Source organism: Rhinolophus ferrumequinum, chromosome 7, assembly GCF_004115265.2.
Source record: "Rhinolophus ferrumequinum isolate MPI-CBG mRhiFer1 chromosome 7, mRhiFer1_v1.p, whole genome shotgun sequence".
Taxonomy (NCBI): Eukaryota; Metazoa; Chordata; class Mammalia; order Chiroptera; family Rhinolophidae; genus Rhinolophus; species Rhinolophus ferrumequinum.
Genome location: NC_046290.1, coordinates 92,039,233 through 92,062,238, shown reverse-complemented (window position 1 = coordinate 92,062,238; position 23,006 = coordinate 92,039,233). Strand labels below are relative to the sequence as shown.

The following is a 23,006-nucleotide window of genomic DNA, read 5'->3' as shown; positions in this document are numbered from 1 at the left end:
CACACTGCAAACACTGAACTGAAGGCAGGACTGTGGGGTGGCGAGAGGCCCCTTGGAGGCCACTGCTGACCCTGCCGCATGTCTCTCAGGGAGGCTGCTTTGTCGGGGAGTCGAGCCATTACTGAACCTAAAATGATTCTGGGGTACTATGTTTATCTTATATTTTACAGGCCTGGTCAATTCCTGTTCTCCAGAATCTCATTACCAGGAAGTGCCAAACAGAAAGGGTCTGGGAGGTCATCCACAAACCACGGTACTTTCACAAGCCAGGGAAGGAAGGACGGAGTGGAAACAAGGGCATTCAACGTCCTGTGTGGCCCTGCACGTGCCACCTCGAGCCGTGTATTCCTGGGCAAGTCGCTTCACCTCTCTGGCTGGACAATACCCAAGCGCCTTCTGAATTGTGAGAAAGGTACTACAGATATGCTTTACTTAGCTTTTTCTATCGAGGGGCCTTTGGGTTCTCTGCATGTTGATCAGATCAGATCTTTTTTGGCCAAAACAGCCTACAGAAGTGCTTCTGGGCTACACCTGCCAGCAGAATTCAGTCACCTGCCAGCTTGGGGCACATAGTTAACCTAGCTGTCAAATGGCAACTTTACCATCCCCCTTGCCGTGTGACTGAGTGGTCTCAAGGCGCACAGTGGTGACATGGCCTAGCCCAGAACCTGGTCCCAGATGGGAACACGGCAAATTCACTCGTCAGCCTTTCCAGAAGTTTGGGAGTGGACAACCCATTATGCTCTTTGGTTAATTCAAAGGGTGATGGCCACGTCCTCCAGATACATCATTTGTCCTAAGCAATGAAGAGAGATGGGAAAACCCAAGCCCCCTAATCAAATCCCTTACCTTCTCCCCGAAGATCCTTTGACAAATGCCATTCTTGGCCAGCTTCTCTTTCACCTGTCGGGTGAGCTCGATGGTGTCCACCTCCTGGTACATGTAGATCTCATACTGCTCGGGGGTCAGTGGAGGGACGGAGGGCTTGGTGGGCTTCGACAGGGGCACGATTGGGGAGGATGGCAGAGGGCTGTTCTGGGGTGTGTCGCTGCGGCTGGCTCCGGTCAGGCTCAGCTCCGAGCTCTGGGAGTACGGTGACTCGGCGCTGGGCCACTCTTTCCAGTACTCGGAGGAGGAGGGTCCCTGGAGCTGGCCGCGCTCGGCCCGCGCCTGGCTGCCGCCGCCTTTTTCTTTCCCACCGCTGGCTTCTTCGACCTTGGTTTCCTCAGAAGGAGCGCTGCTCTTTCGCTCTGGCTGCACGGTGCTCCACCAGTGGTCCTTCCAGCCACCGCTGCGGCCCAGCTCGTTCTTCACGTGCCGTAGGACGCCCTGTGCAGAGTCGGCCGCTCCCTGGAGGTCCAGCCCAGGTGCATCCTGGGACTCCTTTTTGAGGGCCGGGGGGTTGGGCATTGCGGAGGTGCTGGAATCGGGGGCGGAGGGGGGCTTCTTCAAGGAGATGGCTAGAGGAGAGTAGCTGGACACCGAGGACATGGGTGAGGTGGATATTAACTTGGGGGTCAGGATGGCAATGTCAGTCTGTGACAGTGGCGTTTGTTTTAAGGCAGGGTCGAGGGCGGCCTGCTGGGCCATTTCCATTTCTCGGCGGGCTTGCTGCAGGATGGAGCGGATGGCGTCGTCGGAGTTCCCGCTGCTGGACGCGGAGGAAGGCTGGGCCGGCTCTGCTGCACGGATCAAACACATAGGTGAGATGGTGGCTGAACTGCGCCCTTTGGTGGGGAACAGTCTTTTTTCACTCCACTCCATTCTAACTTGACCTATCACAAAATGCAGATTATTTGGGAGAACCATACAGCTCTCCCAACGTTTTTGCCATCAGCAAACACAGGAGCATCTGGTCTGAGCAGTGATAACAGGACTAAGGCTACTGCTCTGTGACCTCCCGGCCTCTACCGCTGGGCGTCTGATTTGCATCTGTAAACTTGGGATGCGTATCCACTCGATCAAGGATACTTAACCAGGTCTGTGTACCAGAATCATTATCCTCTGGGCTTGTTAAGATGCACATGGCCAGGCCCCAGCCCTGGGGCATCTGACTGAGAGTAAGTGCAGGCTGGACCAGCGTTTGTAGATTTAGCCAGCTCCCGGGGAAGTGGGCTGAGGCTCTGGCTGAGGGGTACTGGGCTAAATGCTCCCCTAAGCTGCGCCAGCTCTGTAACGTGCCTTCATATCTGGGGAAATCACACAAGCGGGCTCTTCTTTAAACGAGGCTGAAAAACGCTTCAAACAACAGTGACAACCTTTAGTGCCTCTTGAGGACTTCATTTTACTGGTGAACAAAAGGCCCTCCCTTCTTCAATTCACATCCTCAGGATACAGGCAATCACTCTGCAGGAGAAACTGTGCTCGGGAGGGAACAGGTGGATCACTGGAGTTACACCTCAAGGGTGCCTTTCCACTCTCATTTTGGGGTATCCTCTGCCCTGCTGGAGGTGCCCTGCCAGGTGTTCTGGGTGTTCAGCACCCAGAGGAGGGACTGGCTTAAACCTCAGCTGTGTCCTTGACAGCAAAGACCATAGCAGATTGAAAGCTCCCTCTGCTGTCAGACGTGAGCTCCCAGAAGGACGTTTCCTACTACTCTGGGATCTCGGGAAGGAGGCGGATGGAGGGAAAGTGTTGGGACAAGAGAGCCGAGAGATCAGGGTTTCCAACCAGGGTCTACCAGTCAATAAGTCTGGGCAAATTATTCTAACTTTAAGCATATTAATCAGGAAAAAACAGGGTAACAAAATCCACTTTCCAGGGTTGTTCTGAGGACCTAGTTTAAGTTAGGTAGAAATGCCAGGCCTGGTTCCCAGAAGGGATCACCTGAGCTCACCCACTGACCAAGCCACACGGGAGTGGGGAGGCCTGGGGAGAGGACCCAGTGACCAAGGGAGTAACCAGGTGGTGGCCCATCCTCGGCTGCCACAGCTGCCTGCAACCAGGCCAGGCAGGAGCCCTGTGACCAGGTCCACGGAGGGGCTCTGCAGAGCAGGGCTTCACAGGTACAGGGCAGGTGGGTGTAGGACCCCAGGAAGAAAACTCAGGCACTCAGTCATCTCTCCAGCAGAAGGCCTGAGTTGAATGTACAGCACGGTGCGCCTCTCAATGAAAGCTCAACCAGAGAGATGCTGAAATGTGGGGGTTCTCTCCTCTTAGACAGGGCAGCTCTCGGAGAGCTCCAGGGCCAATTCCTGAGGCAGACTAACTGTAGAGGTGGCCATCCATCCAGTAAAACGTCCTGCTCCTCCCCAGCAACACTCATTCCATAAAGCAGCTGTTAAGAATTTAGTTTTCAGCCATTCTTTTTCAGTAGTGTTTGGTTAAGTATATACCCAAATAACAAAAGCCTACACTGCACTTAAAAAAGGAAATTTCATACAAACTACTGGCTAGGAGATTCTAGGCCATGGGTACATTCTTGAACCAATGCTAGGGAATGACATTATAAAAAGAACGGTAACTATTAGCAAAATATATTAGGTTGGTGCAAAAGTAATTGCGGTTTTTGCAATTATTATTAGCCTTTTAAACTGCAATAACTTTTGTACTAAACTAATACATCACACAGACCCATTACCCTCTGTACTTGTCTAAATCCTTAAAGACATGCATTCTCTTGTCCTATATATTTTAAGTTAATTACTGCTGACCAGAACACGCATAACAATTCTTCTAACTAAGTTTGGAAGATAGTAGTCAAGGAAGTAGAATCCGTACCAGTTTTCTGCACTTGCAGCTCCCTTTTGGCTTGTTCCAGGATGGACTTGATTGCTTCATCGGACCCGGTCTCGGAGGCTCGGATCCGGGTAGTGATGTTACCTGCAGGAAAAAGCCATGCCAATGACATCAAACCCACACCTGGAACACAAACCAGTGCTGCACGAAGATGTCATTCTGATAAATAGCTCCCGGAGTTGAGGCTAGTGATGGCAAGGAGGCAGGTGTGGCCTCCCAGGTACCTGTACCTGCTGTGCGTGCAACTTCACAGCAGGTACCATGACCCTGTGCAGGAAGAGGCTTCCTGCTGAAACTAAATGTTACTCGGCTAGTGGGACAAGCTCTCACATTTACCCAAGCTGGACACCCATGGGTTGGGAGCAGGGAGAGCAAATTATTTAATCCGGTACAAAAAAAGACAAAAGATTAAAAGGCAATGCTTTTCATGAGTCACTTAAAAGTAACTCCAACAACTGCTTTGCCATAGGGCTACGTTCAAGGTTCTGTATGTGTATACGAAGCTGGCATCCCAAAGGGAAAAATGGGAAAGGGGAGCAAAGGGTTGAGGCTGACTGCCTATCAATCATTGGATGGACAAGATGAAGAGGCTGAACTTAACATTTCCGTATCTATTAGCACATAATGCCTTTTAAAAATCTACGAATGAGGAGAGGAGCCTGCAGAAGCCCCTAAAGGACAAGGGTTCAGTCCTTCGGTCACATGGTGATGCTTTGCAGATAGCCACATGTAGATGCACTGAAGCTGCTGCGGCCCAGGGCTGGCCCCAGTTCTCCAAGCTCGGGCGCATGCTTTCACTTTTCACTCCCTTACTGAATATGAACTGCCGTACCACGCCGTTTGAAAGTGGCATACCACCGGGACCAAGCCCATTAAAGATGCCACTCCAAGGAGGGTGTAGTGGGGGCTGGCTCGCCAGGGCCCATAGGAAAACTGATTACGTTTGGAATTTGTTCACGCTGTAGCACTTTTAACATATCTCAGTTAAAAGAAAGTACAAGGAAGCAGCAGTATCTCATTTGACTTAGTCGTGTGATTTTTCTCAGAGCAACAATTGTTATTCTCTCACCTGCTTCTGAGAAAATGGAAAAGGCATAATTTGAATCTGAAGGGGGTTGGGATTCTTACTTGGGGACTAATTCTTAGCGGTGGTGCCACTTCTCACCTCTTCTGCGCTCAGCAGAGTGCAGGCAGCTCAGGAGGAAGGGGCTGTGCGTACTTGAACCCGTGCTTTGTTTTATACTTACTAGCTCTGTTTTTCCATCAGGTTCCAGGCCAGAATCACACTGCACAGTTTTAACCCAAATCCACAGCTAAGGACATGCTGCTTCCTAGGTTACTAACTGCAAAGAAAAACACCTGCCTGCAACATACCTTCAGACCCATTTCTTCGTTTCGGTACTTCCTGAAATAGTCTGTTCAGGCTCTGGCCTGGATTCTCTGTTGAAAAACAAGTGTGGTAAGAACAAAACAATCAGGGGGATGGTGGTGTTGACGATATGGGCTGCGTGACATGAAATCTGAGCCGCCTGTCACTCAGGGCTTCCTGTGCAACTTGGGAGCTACTAGAAACTTCTGAGAGGCCCTTCCCTGGCTGACTGGCTGCAGAGGCCATGGCTCTACTGCAGACGGAGATCAGACAGACCTAAGGAGTGGCCTGTGGCACCAATGCCACCAGGGGCAAAGGACGGGGCACTGCCGCCAAGCGAATCGCCCACCAGTCCCCGGGGGACACAGCTCACAGTATCATCCAAGGACAGTCAGTTTCGATTGACATCACCATAAAAAGCTCAGCGTGCTTTGTGCAAACTGACGCTGTTTGAAACATCTCCCTTCTCCATTTGTTCTGAGCCTAAGTGTCAGGATGTTTAAATGTGTCTGATGAGATTACCTCTCTCTACCACTGCATGATCCCCATTTGTTAAGAGGGAGGGAATTCTTTCAATTAGGGACGTGACCGACTTTTTATGTTTTTATGGAAGGTGAGGTAGGAAGGGTGTTTTAATAAAGCTTTCATGTATTTTACTCAAGGCAGGCGTGTTTTGCTCATAATGCTAAACATCACTAACAGAAAGTAAGCACTGGGAGAGAGCTGACCACAAGACACAGTCCCTTCTGTGCAGTGGGGAGGGGATGGGACACGTGGTTGATACACGCTCCCCATGGGACTAGCCGTGTGAGGAGCGACCCTGGCTGCCACTGCTGCTCTAGGGTGGGATGGTACCCAAGGGCTCCTCCCCACACGAGGCCAGCACCCAGGCCAATCGGACCACTGCACACTAAACATGCCAGGATGCTGTACGTAATGTAATTCCCCACCCCGCACTCAGCACTGAAATACTAAGTTTACTACATGCGAGCTGCTGAGCAAGTTTCAGAGCCCAATCTCCCTCATCTAACAGCTTCATTAGCTCATGCCAGTTGACCCTTGAACTCTGGAAATGGTAGAACTGAAGAGAATTTTACCTGATGTGATGCACAAATGTTTCATCACACAGACATGCACACACAACTCTGCGATGGGCTCACATGTTGGCGCCAACCCACCAAAGTCTCTCACCTCTTTGTCTGCCTTGGATGCTGCGAAGAGCCAAGATGTTCTGCTCGTCGGAGAGGAACTGTTTCATCTTGTGGAAAGGCTCCTTGCCGCGAACGGTCAGTTTATTCCATGGTTTGGGCCGGGCCAGAATCTCGCTCACAGACCCTTGAGACAGTCCCAAGACATAATGTCCGAAAATGCGCTGTCCAATATTGTGCTTGATCAACTGCTCTTTCACCTGCCGGGCGATTTCTGCAGTGTCTATCTCCTCGCCCTCGGAGACGCTCCCAGCACTTTCTGACTGGCTGGGAGATGGGGCCATGCCATTTACATCTGGGCTTTGTTGTAATGGACTTTGGGAAGATATGGAGTTTGTGCTGTATGGACCTGTTGAAAAAATCATGCTTGTGCTTCCTGCTTCCTGCATGGCCTTGGAGTAGAAGGACTGCATTAGCTGTCGTTGGAGGAGAGAGTTTAGTGCAAATTTTCCCGTAGAAGCCAAGGGTAGGCTGGGGCTTGCCAGGGATGAGCTGAAAAAGTCTTGAGTTAACCCCGCTGGTGAGAACTGGTGTGTACCATTAGTATTGGAAGCCTGCTCCCCCGTGTTGCGGGGCAACTGAGAAGGAGGGGGGGCCGGCAAAGGTCCAGGACGCCGACTCTCAGGCTGGTCTTTCCCTTTTCTCCTGGCTGACCCTACAAGGAAGGGCAAACATAATGCATTATGGGGGATTCAAAAGGGAAAAAAAACCAAGACCAAAATGCAGTTTGCCCCACAAAAGGGAAAAAAAAGTGCAGATTTTACAAGGGCCAATGAGGTGTGTTGGTTTGTTTTTCAATTGAATTTTTAAATCAGCCAAACAAGGCCCCCCGGAAACAAGCAACATGCATTTCATGTTTGCACCTTTCTTGTACGTTGCAGCCTGGAGAGTCCCCTTCACATAGATTCAAACTCTTAACGTGACAAGGAGCCGGTACCACACACAGTAAAGAGTTGACAGGTCGCAGGCCTCTGATTGGGCCTCTAGCATTCGAGCTATTACCAGGAGGGCCCCACCTGAGGAGCAGCAAACACTGACATTTTGGGACCAACAGGTTCTCTCACACCACTTGCTCTGAGGCGAATGCACTGTACCGAGTCCACTCGATCGAAGGCACGCACATTTTAAGAATGAAATATCATCGGAGCCCGAGACACTTTTAAACGGTTTACCAGCTGCCAAAACCAGAAGCAGTCAGTGACGCCACCATTTTGGGACGAGCAAAGAAAGGCTAAGGATGGGGAATGCGTTCCCAAGGAAAACCTGACAAAGGAAGAAAAGCTCCACTGAGCCTGGAAGGGCAGGGCTAGCCCTGTCAGCAGCCCCCGGAGACACCACGAGAGAGAGGCCGCACAACTAGGAAAAGATCAGAAAGCCAACATCCTCTGAGTGCCCCTCCTGCCATCTCCTGAAACACTGGCTCGAACTGACCTCCGCAGACGCTCTGCGGCCACACGTCTCACCTTGACCGTCTTTAAGCGGGCGGGGGAGGGAGGGAGAGGAGCGGTGAGGAGGACGAGGAGGAGACCAAACAGTCATTAGTTAGTCAAGGTTCGCGTCAACTGGTGATGTTCCCGTCATGCATCGGCCCAGACTCACGGTTCACCTTCCTCTTCCTCGCCCCTTGGAAGGGACCGAGCACGGCACGCGACACCCTGTCAACCTACCGCTCAGGTCGCTGTTGGAGATGCGCAGGGCGGTGTTCTCGGACTGCAGCGAGCGGCTCTTCTCCAGCAGCAGCACCTCCAGGGGCTTGGATGCGTCCTAGACGGGGCACAGCAGGGCTGACTGCGGGTCGGCGTCCTCCCGCTCCCGCAACGCCTGCTCCTACCATTTCCCACCCAACTCCTTCACTTTGACACACACAAAATCTGACTTCCCCTGAAGATGCTTCACACACGCGTGGGAAACACTCAAGTTCCTTTCCAAAAGAATTCATTTTAGTTGAGGTCATTTTTCTTCTTCTAGACAACTAACTACTCTTGATTCTGTCCCCCACTCACGCGGTCTAAAACCTATGCCTCATCTGGCAACGGGACTGGCTGCCGAGCCACACACCTGTCAGAGAATCACTCATTGTAAAGGTGCCAGCCACCAAGAGTCAACTGCCTTCTGGGCACCAGGAGCAGGATTCCATCTGATGACTTAAATTTTAATTGGCCACCAGGTTACCATGTGCTATTGTCACCCTGCCCCTGTAGCTCCTCCATGTGAGGCAGCAGATGATAAAAGTTCCTAAAGCCAGTCCTTTGTGGGCTGATCTTTAACATGGTCTGAAATTGTTTATATCCAAGTCCTTAGTACCAGGTTAAATCACAATTTCACTTGAATTGAGTTACCAGTTTGGAAAACACGAACTTTTCTTTTTAAATAAAGATAATTTGCTTTAATTTGCTTAAACGTTCTTGAGGAATTACTGGTCAGCTACAGGTGAGAGGTCTCATGGAAAGGAGAGATGGGGACGCTCGCCTGGGGATGAGCAGGGACTGGGGCCGCGCTGACGCTCACACACACGGAAAGCAAAGTGAGACCGTGTACCTGTGTCCCAGCTCCCTCGGACGGTGCAAACTCCATGGATTTCAGAATACTGCGAAGAGCAAGATACAGTGGTTATTTCCGACTCATACCTTCGGTAATAGCCGTAGTAACGAGCATCAACATCACAATTTCCTGCTCTCCAGGAATGGAGGAACTGACAACTTTAACAACTTCCCTGGCAGCATTATAATCTGATAGTGTCTCTAGAATAACTACTCAACTAACAGTTGGCCAGCAAGTTTCTTGCTCGGCATGTAAATCACTCCATATGGAATCACACCAGGTCTGTTCAGCGTATAATTTTAAAGTTGAACACAGACGTAACATTGTTGCAAGTGGAATGTATTTGTCAAGTTGAGCAGCAGGAATGAAAGAGTTGGAAAAAGGAAGCCAGAGAGAAACCTCAGCCTCCTGGGCCACCGCCCCAGACGTTCACTTGGTAGCTGGGGTGGGTGGTGGTGGTGGTGGTGGTGGTGGTGGTATGTGTGTGTGTAGATCGGCAAAGAGCAAGGTCCCACAACTGTGTGGCTCAAAAGCTGGCACAGACCTCTGCAGCCGCAGTCTGGGAAGGAGCAGTGACGCAAAGGTACGGGAGAGCAGGTTTATTTGTCCTTTGTTCTCCTTGTCACTGAAATCACATCAGTCTCTGGCCTGTTCCAACAAGCCCCACAGCTGGGTGAGTTCAGGGGCCCAGAACTGCTGTTTCTATCTAGCATTCCTTAGCGGGACACTGCTTTCTTCCTGTGAGTCTATCGGGCAGGAAAGGGCAAGTGTGTCCACGTGGGTGCACCCCTCACACACGAGGAGGGAAGGCAAGAATGAGAGCCAGCTGCGCATCCCTGGCATGGCCACCTGTGTCCTCCTAGCATTCTCGGAGCCGTGACTTTAGCCCCTGTTCTCTTTAAGCTCATGGAAGTGTCACCAAGAGAGCACGGTGTGTAAAAATGCCCAGGGCCCCAGGAGACCACCTTCTGCCATGGCACCTCGAGGTTCAGTAAGCAGCTGACAGCTCTTAGTTTCTCTATGGTTGTACTTTCGGGTGCTATGTAAACTAACAACACAGAATAAAGAGGAGCTAATGGGTAAACCACGTGATCTTATTTCATAGTGACCTATTGGAAGAATGAAAAGAACTTGGACCCATTGCATCAGACACAGTCTGTCTGGAACTTGTCCCTTTTTGGTGGCCATCACGCTGTTCACAACTATATTCTTATCTGAGAGCTTCTTCAGGATCATGTAAGAGAAGACTGAATGAGTCTCTAAGTTTATACTGAAAATACCAGTGTCTCTTCATTTATTCAACAGATATTTATGACGACCTATTACGTGCACGACACTGGAGAACCAGAACCACTGCTTATGGCCCTGCCAAACACTATGGGCTCTTTCAGTAGAAGACAGAATCCAGACAGCACGGGACAGAGAAAACCTGTGGGGGCCGTAGGAAGGAGAGGCTTCATCAGGCTAGAGACAGGGTCTATCTGTTGAGGAGTCAGAGTTTGAGAAGAGGCTTGAAGAAGCAGGATGCGTAACAGACCACTGGGGGTGTGGGTCCCCGGGCAGAGATGGGCCTGGAATGTGGGTGTGTGTCTGGAAAGGCACTTGCCTCACTAGGAAATGGGAGACCAAGGACACGTTTGGTCCGAAAAACCACTGTGTGGGTGGCTGCTGATGTGTGGTGGGGGCTGGGGTGTGTGGATAGAACAGAAAGGGCTGCAGGAAGGTGGGCAGGCTGCTCTGGGAGGAGGGTGAGGGCCAGCTGGGCAGGCGGACGGGCGGGAGGGGACGGGCCAGGGACGTGTTGCAGGCCTTAGCTCCTAGGAGTGGAAGCCAGTTCAGAGGTGGGTGTGGGACTGACCTCAGCATGGGGAGGGTGGGGGCTGGGCGAAGGCCTTCACATCAGTTCCTCTGACTCGACACTAGGAGACTGGACACATTTTCTTTCTTTTGAGGAAGGAAGAAGAGGGAAAGGAAGGGAAGACTGGAATGGGGAGGCAGGTACAGAAGGTCAACCAGATGAAAAATACACATCCTAAGCTGGAATGGGGTCGGGAGAGAGTACAGGGCTTGAAGAGGTTGGAGCGGTAGAGAGGTTTGGGGGTCGTCCAAGAAGGTGCTGGCAGAGGCTGCCTGAGGTCAGAGGGAGTGAGACTGCAGAGGACTGAGGGGAACCCCTGGAGGCACCTCACCGGGGGGCCTGGCGGTCACAGCTGAGGAGGCTATTGGGCGTGGTGGTGAGAAGGCTGAGGTGCCTTCCAGGGGGCTTTTCTAGCAAACCCGAGGGGACAGAATTAAGAATACAAAGAACAGCATGGAGAGTGGGTGTAGGCTTATTTTAAAAGGAGAAATTAAAAACGTCAGCAAGAAAGGAGCTGATGGAATAGCAGGAAGAAATAGGAAGGAAGGGAGGTGGGGTCCAGGTGTGGGGGTCAGTCTGGAGAGATGGGAGGAGAAGCCAGGACCACAGGAATGATTTCGAGGGAAAGGGGAGAGATGCGGGACAGGGTGTCTGCTGAGGGGTCAGGGCTTAGCTGGGGACAGAAGAGGGGTCCCTGGCGCAGTGCAGAGCCCATAAGCAGCAGTGGAGAGAACACAGCCTACTGGGATGGGGTCCACACACCAGTGACTTCCTTGCAGGATGTGACAATCTGGCTGTGGAGGCAGGCGAAGCCCAGGGGAGACTCTGCGAGGCCGGGATGAACGGAACCGAGTGCACAGTGGGGGGCTGCCCATGGGCTCCAGGCTGGGGGAGGAGGTCATGAGGTCGGAGAGCGTGGGAACTGGGGCACAGGTCAGGACCAGGGTCTGGGAACTGCAGGAGGGTCAAGGGTGGGGGTCTGAGGCGGGAGGGCCAGGCTGTGCCCTGGGGCCTGAGGGAAGGTCTGAGCCTGAGAATGTGACAATGAGCACTGAAGGGGTGACAGGCTTTCAGTTGTTGCCTCTCAGATGGGGAACTGGACGTTGGGAGAAGAAAAGTCCTGGAGTCCATGCGGCCAGGGAGGTGTGAGGCCACGTGTACTCTTTCAACTGGCAAACATTTCCCTGCTCTGCTCTGCTTCTGTGTGGGGAACTTACAGCTGAAAAACAAGTTCATATTTTATAATTTCTATAACGGTAATGTCTCCCCTGAGTCTGAGCATATGGACATACTTTAAATGCAGTTTTATAAAGAGTCCAAAGAATTCAGGCAGAGGTCTGAGTGCCAACACCCACAGTGCTGGGAAGCCCAGGACACGGCCCAGTGGTGCAGCGTCTGCTGACGCCGAGAGCAAGGACCCGTGGCGGCCCCCTCGCTGGCATGGCGTTTTTAGCAAACGTTCCACTGAGCCCTGGCTTGTGAGTGGATGAGCAGGCGTCTCCACACTTACTTTAGTTCTTTCTTCACCTCTTCATAGTCAGCCTGTCCTTTGAGTTTTTCTTCCAGTTGCTGAAAACAGAGAGGAACTTGATTAGTTGCCAGATTGAAAAAGGTCGATGGACTGAATGTCTGTGTCCACCCCCAATATCTATATTGAGATCCTAACCACTGTGATGGTTTAGGGGGTGATCAAGTCATGAGGGTGGGGCCCTCAGGATGGCATTAGTGCCCTTATAACAGGGACCCGAGAGAGCTCCCTCGCCCCTTCTGCCCTGTGAGGACATGGCAAGGAGGCAGTTAGGAAGGCAGCTCTCACCACACACAAAATCTGACAGTGCCAGGGCGGCCGGAGGGCTCAGTTGGTTAGAGCGCGAGCTCTGAACAACAGGGTTGCCAGTTCGATTCCCACATGGGCCAGTGAGCTGCGCCCTCCACAACTAGATTGACAACGAGCTGCCACTGAGCTTCTGGAGGGGAGGCCGGATGGCTCAGTTGATTAGAGTGCGAGCTCCCAACAACAAGGTTGCCGGTTCAATTCCTGTATGGGATGGTGGGCTGTGCTCCCTGCAACTAAAGATGGAAAGTGGCGACTGGACTTGGGGCTGAGTGGCGCTGGAGAAACACACTGTTCCCCAATATTCCCCAATAAAATTTTTAAAAAAAGCATAGATTAAATTTGAAAATTAAAGAACAAAAAAATTTGACAGAGCCTTGATCTTAGAATTCCCTGCCTCTAGAACTGAACTGTGAGAAATAAGTGTTTGCTGTTTATATGTCCCCTAGTCTATGATATTCTGTTACGAGAGCTGAAACGGACTCAACTGATTTCACTGACTATATTCTCTGTAAAATATCCAGGAAATGCAAACATACCCAAATGAAAGTTGACAATGTGCGGTGTTGTCTTCTGTCCTTTATCTCTGGTCTGGCATTAGTGTGTGTGTCAGTGGACATAGCCACACAGCGACACAGCCACACAGCCACACACACACACACACACACACACACACACGGCAATATAAGGTTGTAACATAAAACTTAAATGTAGAAGGAAAAAGCTTTAAAAATGTGGAAAGCAGCACAAGGAAAAGGCCACTGTGTATGGAACACAATGAAATAAGTTCTCGGCATTTCAAAAGCAACATGTGGCTTTTCACAAAAAATGCTTGGTTAGCTAATGGCTACAGTGGGTTGTCAACACCTTTGAGGGGACACTGCTAACAAGAGATATAAGCCCCTCAGTTGCTGAGGTTGTCATCAGATAGGCGTCAGAAAAAAGCATTTGTACTTCTGGATCCCCCAGATGTGGAGATCTTAGGAGCGGAGGCCCATTCGGCTGGGTGGTCAGTGGTTTCCCCGACATTGTGAATCCTGCGGAACGCCTGCAGCTGACTCCCTGGCCTTAGATGGCCCTTTAGAGGAAAGGTGAGGGGCTCGGGCCTGGGGACCCGGGGTGCAGGGGAGTGACACCACGTTTCCCGGACAGGATGGTGCTCCAGCCTGCTCCGTTACAGCCTGTGTGCTCCCTAGGCGTTCACGGGCCTGATTCTGCAGAGATCCACAGGGCTCTCTTGCCAGCAAGAACCTCTGGCACAGGATGGACAGCAGAGGTGCTTCCTTCCATGAAGGTGTTTTGGACAAATTTGCTTTTGACATCCCCCAAAGGGAGCTCTGTGGGGGAAACAGCTTAACATAAAACACAGAGACCCAGCTGGGGAGGGGTCCTGGTGATTTAGCGTGTTTCTAAGCCTGGGGTGAACAAATCCGGTAGTTGAATCAAAGCACCTTCCCACCTACAGGGCTTCCAGTTGCCTTTTTAGGTTCTACTTGACCAGCCACACGACTACAACCACAGTTTGAAGCCAACTGAGAACATTCTAGAGTTGGGAGGAGATGCCCATCTGGTCATAAGCCTGAACATTCATTGGCCCGACTCCCACCCTGCTGCTATTTCAAGAATTCAGGTGTTTTGTAAACAAAATTCATCTAGCCCATCTTTTCCTATTGCATCTGCTGGCAGTTTCGTGCACGCGCGCCTTTGTTTTCCACTGCGTAAACCGCACTGCCCTAGTTCCTTTTTAAGACCTCTAGCCAACATTATGTGTCATAATGGTTCCTCCGCCATAATCAAACAGGGAGTAGTATGCACTCATTTTCCGACAAAAGATTCTCAGAAGGTGCTCATGAAAAAGAGATTAGTTCATTCTTCTCCCTGCAGTGGAATAGCAGGAAGCACTAACGTGCCAGCCCTCCCTAACAAAAGATTATCCAGTGCTGCTGGGATACAAAAACACCTTCTAGACTGAGGCATTCACTGACGCTGGACAGTGAACACACATAAAACTTGGTCATGTTCAGCAGTCAGGAGACAGACAGGAAGAAAGGCGGCAAGAGTGGAAAACACGGTGCACCTCAGAACCTGGCATGGCGCTGATGCTGGAATCGACTCTGTCCCTTCCAAGCCCGGTGACTTTGAACAAGTCAATAAACTGGTAAAGTGGGACAGCAGCGATTAGCTTAAAGGGTTGAGCTAAGGGACACAAGGCAAGGACCCGGTGTAGACGTCGGCCTTGTGGGGTCCTCAATGCGGGACCGATCAGAAGGCTTTAGGACTGGAGTCTGTGTAATCTGGATGGATACAAGTATTCACTGAGAACTAAACAGCTTCCACTGAAATTTCTGCCACCTACCTGGGTGCAGCTTACTTAAGAACCCAAGGCCACATCTGTAAACCTCTGATGACGTGTCTGTCTCCTTGGGCGGACAGCTGGACGGAGGACTGGTGGGGCGTCTCACAAAGCTTGCCCTGACTTGCGAGCACCTGTCCTCACGGGGGTCTCCGCGGAGTGCCATGACCCAAACCACACTCCCGGCATGGGGCTGAATACTGGCCTCTGACACGGAAAAAAGATCCAGCATCCTGAGCTTGGCTCTCTGACCAGAAAGTACCTGGGTACCTGGAAAGGACTTTGGAAGACTCAATCTGCCAAGCGCGACAGGTGCTCCAGTCTATTGTTCTGACTGGAAAAAGACTCCTCCGATTTTGCTATCGCTCATTGGGTGGGCCAGACTCTACGCTTGGCTCTGCATCCCATATGCTATCTGACTCAGTTGTTGCCGAGGCATCCATCTGTCTGCCCAGAGAAAGAAAAAGAATCACTGAGTCCTACAGTCTGACCTTGGCAGAGCGGAGGCCTCCCCACCCACCTGCAGCGGTTCTAGGGGGAAGTGTTAGGTTGGTGCAAAAGTAATTGTGGTTTTTGCAATTATTAACCTTTTAAACTGCAATTACTTTTGCACCAACCTAATGAAAGGCTGGTGTGCTGATGCCAGGTCAGTGTCTGCTGCAAGCCTGCGTTGAGACCGCCAGGGCGGGGCTGAGGCCTGGCTCTGCCACTTAGATGCAGGCGGACACTGAACAACACACTTCACTTCTCTAAGCCTCAGTTTCTTCACCTATAAAATGGGGATAATGGTGTACATGGTACATTGCTGCTGTGAGGATTAAATGAACTAACGCACATCGAGTGCTTGGCGCTGGCACACAGTAAAGAACTCCATAATGGTGGTTATTACTGTTACCCTAGTTATTATTACTTTATCCCTGGTGGGTGGTAGTGAATATAACTAAATTGTTTCTGAAGAGATTCTGTGGTTCTGAATCCAGGGGCTACGTTTATGAAGTTCTCCACACTCCAGTTTGTCATCTCCCAGTGTCCCCATTGTTCTGTGGCAGATCTACGGAGAAGGAACACCGATGCCTGGAGTGACCCCGGATGTTAAATGCTGATGGCAGGAAAGGCAGCCCTATATCCAGTGCCATGAATGCAGAATTTGGGAGCTGGGTTATCTTCCTGAAAAGGTACTTATCTAAGGAACACCCGGGCTTTATACAGACAGGCGAGAGAAACGTTCAGGTGTCACAGGCAGGCTGCTAGCCCAGTTCCGGCCTGGCTGAGCATGACCTTGGGGGAAGGGCTTAGCCTGTTGGGCCTTGTGCTACTCATCTGGAAAATGGGGAGGGTGTTCAAAGGACAGTGGTGAGGAAATGTAGGATGAGCAAGTAAGTACAGCTGCCAAGTGCCCCTTAAATATGACTGTTTTATAACAGAGGTCACATACATTTAGTAATACAGAGCATATATGTGGTTAAAGGAACTTAGTAGGTGCTCATTTAATGTTTCTTGAATTGCTAGAAGAATTATCTATATGAAGTTCTGAAAATCCTGGCTAAGACTCAAATAATAAAGGAATTTAATTTAAAATGCAAAGTATGTTGCTGTGCATCAAATCAGGCACTGCATTTATAAAAGCTATCTGTCCTGGTCAAGTTATCACACAAGGCTTTCTGTGCTCTAGGGCTGCCAACTTAAGGGACGTCTGGCACAGGAGACTAATGCCAAGACCCTTGGGAAGGCCTTCTCCTCCCAGCGGCACAGTGAGGGGTCAAGGCAGCCACACCTCTTTGCAACAAAAGAGCCCGCAGGTGAGAGAGGTGACAGTGCTGTAGTTGGCAGATGGCTCCACCTTCTTCCTCCAGGATGATCAGAGCCGGGCTCTTAGCAGAGATGTCCCAAGACTGACAGCACAGGCACTGGTGTGTGACCCCAGGCCCTGGGTTGAGGTGCCACCAGCCAGAGCTGAGCAAGTGTGACGGGGCTCCCCGCCCAGGGCAGGGGTTTGAGGTAGAGTGCACCTCGTTTTCACAGGAATGGGGACCCTCTCTGGTCTGTGCGGTTCTCGGTGAGAGCAGCATGTATGTAAACACAGGAGCTCCTGCTGCTGGGCAAGGGGAAGAAGCCCAGGGATGGCCAGGTGGGCGCTGGGCACATGGCACAGGGATGCGAAGAATGCGAGACAGAAAGAGGAGACCCCCAAGGCCAGACAGCGGTTTGTGGGCAGAGTGATGGTTACGTTGGAGGGCTTGCTATAGGTGGGACAAGTGTGGCTCTGGACAGAAAAGGAGGAGCCCCTGGATGGCAATCTTGTCACAGGCCACAGATCACCGCTAACTTCCATGAGCTGTGATCCAGGCGGGACCCAGGCATGGACGGATGGGAGCCAACTCCTTCTCATGCAATGGTGTCATCACAGACCAGGACGGTCCTAGACATTGCAAGTCATGGTCAGCTAAGGGTGCCACAAGCTGGGGACAATCTGCAAGTAAAACATCTAGATTTACTCGCCAAGGGACTAGGGGCACGTGTGTCTTTCCAAGAGGATTCATCATAGATTCCCGTAAATAATTAGCTCCCTAAGGCGTTTCCAGTAACACCCACTGGCTTACAGCGATGCTGCAGGAACCCATTTGTGGCCTCCAGCTCCTACCTCAATCTCAACACCGACCTACAGGCCTGTAGCTCAGGGCCCCCCGGCTTCGTTGAGCTTGCCTCCACGGCACGCTCCCCTCATGTGGGGCCACCTCGCCCTTCGCCCTCCCTGTCCTCTCCTCACATTTGCTCACACTGCCGTCAAGGCCCGATGAGGACAAGCCTGGGAAGCTGGGCCCTGGGCTCTGTCACCGGGACGCTGAAGTCAGCCCTTGCTCACGCCGTCCAGGGGCAGTGTCCCCTCACGGCGGCTGAGTGGGCACAGTGGAGGGACACGCACAGGCCTCTCCTCTACGGTCACGGGGTAGACATCACAGGCCGGGGCTCTGCTCGCCTCAGTCACCCCTCCACAGGCAGCGACCACCATCACACCCGCTCGCCCAGCCGTGTCACATGGGAAGTGGATGTCAGAGATTTATACCTGAGACGTTTAAGATGCTTGTGAAAACATTACTGAGGGCAGCCTCGGTGCACGGTAAACACACTGCCCAGTGCGGGAACTTAGGTAACCAAAGAGGCAGCGTCCAGAAGCAAAGGCACCAGAGGACTCTAGAGGAGCAGCTGTCAGTGTTTGTTTCCTGTCCCAACCTCCCGAGTGACACAGCATGGTCCATAGTGGCTCAAGAGGACCCATTAGCACCTGAGGAGGTGGGGTGAGGGTGCAGGGGGTTGGGGAAGCAATGCAGCTTGGAGACAGTCCCGCAGGTGATTTGAATACACCTGCCCACAAATATAATTGCTCCCTGCGGAGACTGGCATTCCTTTAGCTAGCCTTTCTTATAAATACCATCTTAAAATGAAGCTTTTGGTAGCATTATTTTCTGTGTTATAGTGAGCATAATGCAGGTGACTGCCTAATTATACTGTCTCTGTTTTAAAGTGTTCCAACAGAATAGCAACCTTGAAACGGCAGTTGGGTTGTTTCATTAATTACAAATACAGAATTATCCTTTACGAGTGGCACTGTGCTTGAGCGCTTGTCAGATTAGACAGGTAGAAACATCTCCCACTCCTGAGTCTGTTTCCATGTCTATTTAAAGGTTAGAGGATGCACCACTCTATGTGGAGAGTTTTATGGTGAACTTGGCTTGACAAAGTGGAACACAGGGAGAGAAAGACTGGTAAACACCCAACAGTTCATTTATCCTAAAAAAATTACAAATCAATTGTTTAAGTGAAGGGAAGAAATATCAATCGCAAAGAGATGCAGAGTTTCAAGGTGCTAGAGAAGGCAGACTAGTTAGTCCCCATATCTATTCCATTACGGAGTGCCCCGCCAGAGTGTACTGGTGGAGGGAACCCCCATAAGCTTCAGACTCGGTCATCTCAAGATTCTGCCCGTTATGCCTCTGCATCCCATCTGTGACTGTCACTAAGCACATCAGCTTTTGTCTCAAAGCCACTGTCAATGCTCATGGCAAAGCCATCCAAACTCCAAGACACTGGGACAGCTGGACGCTGTGGCCCGCTCCCACTGATCCTAACTCGAGCCCCGTGTGTGCTCCAGAGTCCTCAAAGCTGGACAACCTGATCCAAGAGGGAAGGACTGGGGGTGGGGGTCGGGGAGGCAGGAGGAGGAGAGCCCCCGGGAAGTTCAGGTGCAGCTCCTTGCTGCTTCTGAGTGGCCACCACTGCTGGGTCAGAGACCCCTGTCGCAAAAGCATCAGGCTGTCACTTTGACAGGTCTCATTCATAAAATATTTTCCTAATAATTGTATCACTGCTTAGTTTAGACTTGAGACTATAAATTATACACATGGGGGGGGGATTGGAGGTGGGGAGAAAAGCCCTGGGAAGGTATCTCATTCAATTAGCCTTATTCCCTTGGGGGGGGGGCTAATGCCTTTTGTGTGAGGGTTCGATATCAGGGAGATCTTCACTCCTGGCGACAAGGGGTTAAGATAATTAAAATCAGAGAAGTCTTGTTACTAGAGGATGTGTTTTGATTATTAGATCAGATGAAGATAAGGGAGCAATAACTTTGGAAGAAGTATTGCTGAATTGTTTCATTAACTGCACAGTATTAAAGAATTCCCCCAAGATATGGATAAAGAACATTAATTTGTGAAAACTGTGTTTCATTTTTTGTGAAGGCAAACATTAAAACCTTAACTGATTTAGAAGAAATTGCTCTATCATAAAAAAATGTAAGGTCTACAGCCTCCCTCTTATGTAGTCATATGCAGAATATATTTGAGTCAAACCCTTTAACTGTAACAAAGGAGAGAAAAGCAAATCGTCTAATAGTATTGCCAGTGCTAGGGTCAGAAATGGCTATAACATGAGAAAATTTGATTTAATGTAGAAATAAAAAATGAGTACTGGTACTCACTGGGCAGGTTGAAGAGAGAAAAAGACACACTGGAGAAGGAAATGCCATGGTTGATGACAAATGTGACCAGGACTCAACCATCTTCCCAAAGTCAAAGACCATCTCCCCAGAGAGGCCCAGGCACCGGCAGTTTCCCGGGCAGTGGGTGAAACCCAGCCCAAAGAGGCAAAGATGAAACCAGAGAGGAAGAACTGGGTGCCCCCAGTGCCAGCGAGCTGCCAAGAGGACAGACTTGCTGGGAACTCAGTTCTGGGTCAGAAATGTGGTCATGTGTTGAGAAGAAAATCTCAATTGAAAAAAAAAATCTAAATGGATCTAACTGCTTTCTAGAATTACTCCATATAAGAAAAGGTTGTCCTGACATTTTTATAACCAATCTCGATCCACTTTGTTTAGTACACAACGACTATCCTTGGCGGTCGGTCCCTCATTCATTCATGCACCCCACAAATGGACACTGAGCCGGGCAGGAGGAGGCTCGAACAGGCATCGCTGAGGCTGGGGAGATACGGCAGCATGTGGGCAGCTCTGGCCTGGGAGCTGGCGCCCCACACCCTCACTCTCCTGTCTCTTCATCTTCAAATAAGATACTCTGCGGAGTCCCTTCTGGCTCTGACATGTTATGAATTGAGGGTCCCAGGACTATCTTCAAATTATACTAGTACTTTAATCATAAAGTATGATTAAAAAAAAACAACACTGAAAAAGATTCTGGGTTCTGAATTTGGGATACCCAATTATGAGAAATACCACGAGGACCTAGCTCTTGGCTGCACTGCTAGGACTCCACGTGGGAGGAAAGAGACCTACCGTGTGAGGTCCGCGCTGAAGTGACACCCAACTTTGGGCCGCTGTGGTACGTCACAGGTGTGAGGGACACAAAATGGCCTGCGGCTTGAGGCGTGGTGCACAGGGCTGAGGCAGACGTGCTCTCAGTGCACCTCTTGCTTTCATTTTATTTAGGCACAGGGAAAGCCTTAATTTCAGCGTGCTGGGTCCTCCCGCTGGTGGCTTCCTCCAAAAATCCGGCAAGGCCAGCGGAGCTGGACTAATGGCACGTCTACACCTTGACACACACTCCATCCCCACCCAAGAAGCACCCAGAATCTCCAGGTCCAGCACTGTGGGCCCCGGCTCTCAGGTGGCGAAGCAGTGCCATGGGCGGGTGGGCACTGAGAATGGGGGTTTCTACCAAGTGCTGCATGCAAGGGATGGCCGGTCAAGGGAAGTGCCATCCAGGCAGGAGCTGGCAGAGGGGTTCAAAGTCCACCTTGGGCTCCAGGACTCTGAGGCTAGCTACTTCAAGAGGTTCAAGACTGCCATAGCTGCTGACAAGTGCAGACGTGATGCCCTCTAACAAAGAGCCACACTTCTGAGTGAGGTCCCCAGGGAGCCTCATGCCTTGTTATTCTGTTCTCACTGGAGGGAAAAACTTTTGTTGATGGTTAGAGCTCAGACTGAGAAATACCCAAGCAGCCACTTCTGCTTTTACAGGAGAATGATTTTTAACCGTAACCTTTGATTTTTAACCGACAACGAAATGAGAACACCTTGAGCTTTGGCCAAGGCAGGGCCAAGAAGGCAGCTTCCAAGAGGAGGCCTCCTGCCATGGCCACTGTCCCCGGCGGGCATCCCAGACGGGGGCAGAAGCGGCAGGGTGTCCGTGGGGAGGTGCGCATGCGTGTGCCCAGGCCTCTCGCCCGCCAGCCGCCCCACACCCTTACTTTGAGCGTGCTGTCCTTGGCACTGAGCTGCTGCTCGAGCTGGGAGATGTGGCTGGCTGAGTTCTCCCGCAGCTTGGTGAGGCTGGCCTGAAGTCTCTGCACGTCCTCCAGCAGCTGGGCGATCTCCCGCTCTTTGGCGGCTAACTCAGCTTCCAGGCTGGAGCGGGTCAGCACCTCGATAGCCTGCTCCTGGGAAGGAGAAAGGAAATGACAACGCTGCACAGCTCTGGGCAGGCACTCTGCGTTAGTGGCGCTGGCAACCATGGCAAAGCAGGCAGATGGGAGGATGTGGACACGAGCCTCGCCGTAGACATTACTTCCTGCTTCTGCCGGGATCGGACCTGTGACTGCCCTCCCCACACCGCTTTTCCATCTGCACAGCAAGCTGCCATAGTGATTTGTCCATTCAAGAAGCATTTACGAGTACCCACCATGTACCAGGCATGCAACAGGGGACAAAAGGGTGGAAGTCCCTCTCTGCACAGGGCTTTCAGTCAATGGGATGGGTGAGACCCATTAAATGCACTTTTTAGTGGCATGAAGTGTGTTGGGTGGTGATAGATGCCACAGAAAAGCTGAAGCAGGGAGGGGACATGGGGTCAGAGTTGAGATGGTGATATTTGAGCAAAAATCTGAAAAAGGCGACAGAAAGAACCTTGGTGGCTGGGGGACGAGTGCTCCAGCCAGGGAATGGCAAATGAGAGGCTCTGGAATGTTCCAAAGTGTTCAGATCTTCTCCCACAAGATAGCTTCAATGTCCTTTTGGTTCATTACTAAGCTATCTAGATACCGAGATATTGTTTGACGACTATTTGATTTTCAGAGTCAGTATTTTAAACAGTTAAAAGATGCGGAAGACGCACATTTGGGGTTCCTTTGCTTAGAAATTCTGATGATGATTCATGTTCTAAAAACTTACCACTCCCCAATTTGCTCATTGTGGAAAACAGGCAAGAGGGAAAAGGTGTAAAAAAAGAAAAAGTCAAATTCATAATTCTACTTCTCAAGGACTAAAACAGTATTGTTTTCAAGTTTTTAAAGTGACAAGGCTACTGAATGATTGCGGAAGCTTTTCTGTGGGGTGGATGGATGCACTTCTGGGTGTGACCGACCGGGACGGCATGGTCTCTGTGACAGCAGAGACCTGGGCCAGCTCACACCGCAGTGCAGAATGCCACCCCCCTTGCTGCCATTCGCAACCCTCGTTGGCAGGGGCATCCATACCATTCCATGCACGGTGTGCTTGTCATGGGGTTTTCACATTTGGGGACAGCTAGTCACCCAAGGAAATAATTTTTCACATCTCTCTCCTAGGAAACTAAGGCCTTCACCATTAAAGTATGTGAAGTTTTGTGTGCAAAGAAGTGACTCCTTCCTGTTTCTGTGATTTGTGTAATATCGTAAAA

General features: G+C 50.9%; 1 protein-coding gene and 2 long non-coding RNA genes across 13 annotated transcripts in view; 2 read left to right on the top strand and 1 right to left on the bottom strand.

Annotated features, from left to right (window-relative positions):
* CUX1 (cut like homeobox 1) overlaps window positions 1-23,006 on the bottom strand; it is a 346,311-nt gene that overhangs the window by 65,716 nt on the left and 257,589 nt on the right. For 2 of the 11 annotated variants that reach the window (XM_033111153.1, XM_033111147.1), the window contains exons 11-18: window positions 21,601-21,789; window positions 12,225-12,283; window positions 8,854-8,902; window positions 7,983-8,079; window positions 6,299-6,970; window positions 5,113-5,178; window positions 3,721-3,822; window positions 850-1,682 (exon numbers count right to left, since the gene is read on the bottom strand). In XM_033111153.1, coding sequence (XP_032967044.1) covers window positions 850-1,682; window positions 3,721-3,822; window positions 5,113-5,178; window positions 6,299-6,970; window positions 7,983-8,079; window positions 8,854-8,902; window positions 12,225-12,283; window positions 21,601-21,789 — 2,067 coding nt within the window. The remainder of the gene's footprint in view (window positions 1-849; window positions 1,683-3,720; window positions 3,823-5,112; window positions 5,179-6,298; window positions 6,971-7,982; window positions 8,080-8,853; window positions 8,903-12,224; window positions 12,284-21,600; window positions 21,790-23,006) is intronic. The other 9 variants (XM_033111154.1, XM_033111150.1, XM_033111158.1 and 6 more) reach the window with 6 other exon arrangements.
* On the top strand, window positions 1,594-3,884 carry LOC117025284 (uncharacterized). The gene is made up of 3 exons (XR_004423575.1): window positions 1,594-1,703; window positions 1,792-1,979; window positions 3,761-3,884. It is a non-coding gene; the product is annotated as an uncharacterized LOC117025284 (long non-coding RNA).
* Window positions 3,885-5,647, top strand: LOC117025286 (uncharacterized). Its single transcript, XR_004423576.1, has 3 exons — window positions 3,885-3,994; window positions 5,006-5,197; window positions 5,279-5,647. It is a non-coding gene; the product is annotated as an uncharacterized LOC117025286 (long non-coding RNA).